The sequence below is a fragment of the Fundulus heteroclitus genome, unplaced genomic scaffold (genome assembly GCF_011125445.2).
Source record: "Fundulus heteroclitus isolate FHET01 unplaced genomic scaffold, MU-UCD_Fhet_4.1 scaffold_61, whole genome shotgun sequence".
Taxonomy (NCBI): Eukaryota; Metazoa; Chordata; class Actinopteri; order Cyprinodontiformes; family Fundulidae; genus Fundulus; species Fundulus heteroclitus.
In genome coordinates this window covers 1,789,653-1,792,843 of record NW_023397044.1, presented here as the reverse complement: position 1 = coordinate 1,792,843, position 3,191 = coordinate 1,789,653, and the positions used below count along the sequence as shown (strand labels likewise).

Genomic DNA, 3,191 nt, shown 5'->3' with positions numbered 1-3,191 from the left:
GAGTGATCCATCCTTCTTCCCCACGAAAAAGAATCCGGCACCCAAAGGGGAGGAGGAGGGATGGATGATTCCGGTGGCCAGTGACTCATTAATATAGTCTTCAAGCGTGATAAGATCGGGTTTTACCGGCTTGCTGTTACATGTCTATTGAAAACCCATTTTTCCCAGTTCCGGATTTGGTTGCAAATGGGGAAACATTGATCAAGAGGTAGAACAGTTTAAATGCATATTTAATTCATAGAAATTAAATATGAAGACAGAGTACATTACCATTACAAGATGTTTTCCGCGCGGTGGATAAGTCTGTCTAATCTTTAAAAGTCTGAACACATCTTTTTAAGGGTGAGACCATCCCATGTTTTTTTGGAGGAGGGGAAAATCTGTTTTGAACAAAGGAACTCTCTTTCTGACCCACCCCCTCAGCAATAAAACTCCATGTTTATCTTACGGTGGAGCAGGAAGGGACAGACACCACCCTGCTTTCCTCAGTAACCCCAACTAGGATATATTTTTTAATTCTTAACAACCCCTCTGTTTTGATCTCTTATAGATCAAATCAATAACTAGGCTAAACTAAGTCTATGTCTTGAAACCCTTAAACAAAATGTAAATGGTAAGATGTAATATTGTAACCCACTGTCCCCTCTGTTGGCGACTTATGAAATCAAATGAAGTTCAAATGTTCCCCTTAAATGTAAAATAACCCAAGTATAAGCTAAAAAGCTACTAAACCTATCTTAATCTCTAACCTACTAGAATTAAGAAAAGTAAGCACCTTTATCCGAGAGGTGCAAGGCTAAGATAAATGTGCAACTATCAGAAACTATTATATGATCTAAATATGACTTTAAGAATCCTAACCTAGATTAACAAAATGTCTTCTTAGAAATAAAGATAACCCATGGAAGCACTACACTCAGATTAAACCACAGAATAAAAAGATTATCATGCAATGCAGAACCAAGAGTCTAACAATACTAATATTGAATACCTTATGAATATGGAACTTAGACATATGCAGTGGTTACAAAACTCTCATTTTCTTTTTTCTTTTTTACACAATGCATTCAATCGTTGTCATGATGTCTTGCATCTCGGAGATGTCTTCTTCTCGCCTTTAAAGAAGATGGTTTAAAGAGTCAGTGTTCCAACCGTGGTCTCCACACAACTGTATGTTAATCTTTATTAAAAATTAAAAACGAAAACAAAATAAACTTCCAGCCGCCCCTCCGTGGGTGGTTCTGCGCTCGTTGCCGGATGGCACGGGTGGGTGGCAGTTGAAAACCCTTCCAGTCAGCCAGTCTGACCCGAAGGCTGGCCTGGTATTGTTCCCTTAAACCCTCTGTTTGGATGGTACACATGGCTCCTGGAATGTGAAGGGCCCCTGACCCTTTGGCCCACCACATCTGTCTGTTGATGACCTCAGCGCGCATCCTTCGAGGTCGGGGGTTGGTGGACTCCCTTCACATACTTGGACTCTCCTAATTTCATGTCTCCTGAAACTTACACAACAACCGTTTAGATATCAAATGTCGTGTGCTACCTGTAATTCCGGAGGTTGACTTTGGTCCCGAAAAGCTCCTTTCAGTCAAAAGGAATCATATCCTGTAATGAAATTAACTGAACACTCCCACAAGAAACACACTTCACAGCTTTTTCACCCCATTTCCAATTTCGTCTGTGCACAGAATTTTAGCCAATTGTGTTTAGAATTCTCCCCATTAATCCTTACCACCTTCCATTGTTCCATCTCCAGCCTATGGGAAACCTATTTTATAAATGTAATAGTTAATGAGACACTTTATCGCAATTCCTCTTTCCTGACGCTGGGCCTCTGATTGTCCCGCAAAAGAATGCCTGCACAGGGCCTTGAAACTCGGGGCTAAAGGGAAGGAGGTGGACAACTTTGTGGACCAGCTCAAGTCTGAGGGGGAAACCATCATCTCCACCTCAGGAAAGAGAGGCTCCGACGTCTCCAAAGTCCTGCCACCACCAGTCAACATGGAGAGCGTTCATCTGCGCGTGGAGGAGAAGATCTCGCTGGCCTGCGGCCGTGATGGCGGCCTGCAGAACATGGAGGTGCTGGGCATGGTGACGCTGCGAGTCACAGATGAGAAAAACGGACGCATCCGCCTCATCATCAACAACAACGACAACAAGGGACTGCAGCTTCAGACGCATCCTAATGTGGACAAGAAGTTATTCACAGCGGAGTCTGTGATTGGCCTGAAGAACCCAGAGAAGTCGTTCCCTCTCAACAACGACGTTGGTGTCCTGAAGTGGAGGCTGCAGACGACAGACGAGTCCCTCATCCCTCTAACCATAAACTGCTGGCCTTCAGAGAGCGGCTCCGGCTGCAACGTCAACATCGAGTACGAGCTGCAGGAGGAGAACCTGGAGCTCAACGACGTCGTCATCTGCATCCCCGTCCCGTCTGGCGTGGGGGCCCCTGTGATCGGAGACCTGGATGGAGAATACAAACACGACAGCCGGCGGAACCTCCTGGAGTGGTGCCTACCAGTCATCGATGCCAACAACAAAACCGGCAGCCTGGAGTTCAGCATCGCCGGCCAGCCCAACGATTTCTTTCCCATCAATGTGTCCTTTGTGTCCAAGCACAGCTACTGTGACATTCAGGTTACCAAAGTGTCTCACGTAGATGGCGACAGCTCCGTCAGATTCTCTACAGAAACCTCCTTTGTTGTTGACAAATACGTAATCGAGTAAAAAAAAAAAAAAATGTTGGAAGAAAATGACAAAACGAGAAAAAAAAATCACCCTAAAAAAAGTCCAAATCTATGCTCCAGAGAAAGATGGAAGATTTCTAGCCTGCCGCCCCTGTCTGCTATCAGAGACTGTACATCAACAGGACTGCCGTCAGCCCTCTGGCCAAGCCTCCTCCTGTGGAGAGGAGCAGCGGTGGCGTATTTATGTTTGTATGACAGAGGATCATCTATATATAGAGTTAATTGAACAGGAACATAACCCAACCAACACAGAACTTCAACTTCCACCGACGCCGTTGTGCAGAACTGTACAGAGGACTGTGAGGAGAAGTAGAGGATGACTGTGGGGATGAAGGAGCGGCTAGACGCTCCCGCATGGAGGTGGAGGAGCAGCAGGACCTGAGGCATCAGTCTCCACTAGAACGGGCGCCGCTAGTTCCCCCTCCCTCCTCTCTGAGCGTTGTG

General features: G+C 45.7%; 1 protein-coding gene across 1 annotated transcript; it reads left to right on the top strand.

The window, feature by feature from the left end:
- Positions 1-1,824: 1,824 nt before the first annotated feature.
- LOC118561318 (coatomer subunit delta-like) lies at positions 1,825-2,763 on the top strand (the record flags this gene model as incomplete). Its single annotated transcript, XM_036133324.1, has 1 exon — positions 1,825-2,763. A coding segment is annotated over one exon (903 nt), but the record flags the coding sequence as incomplete, so codon positions are not given.
- Between the last annotated feature and the right edge of the window lie 428 nt (positions 2,764-3,191).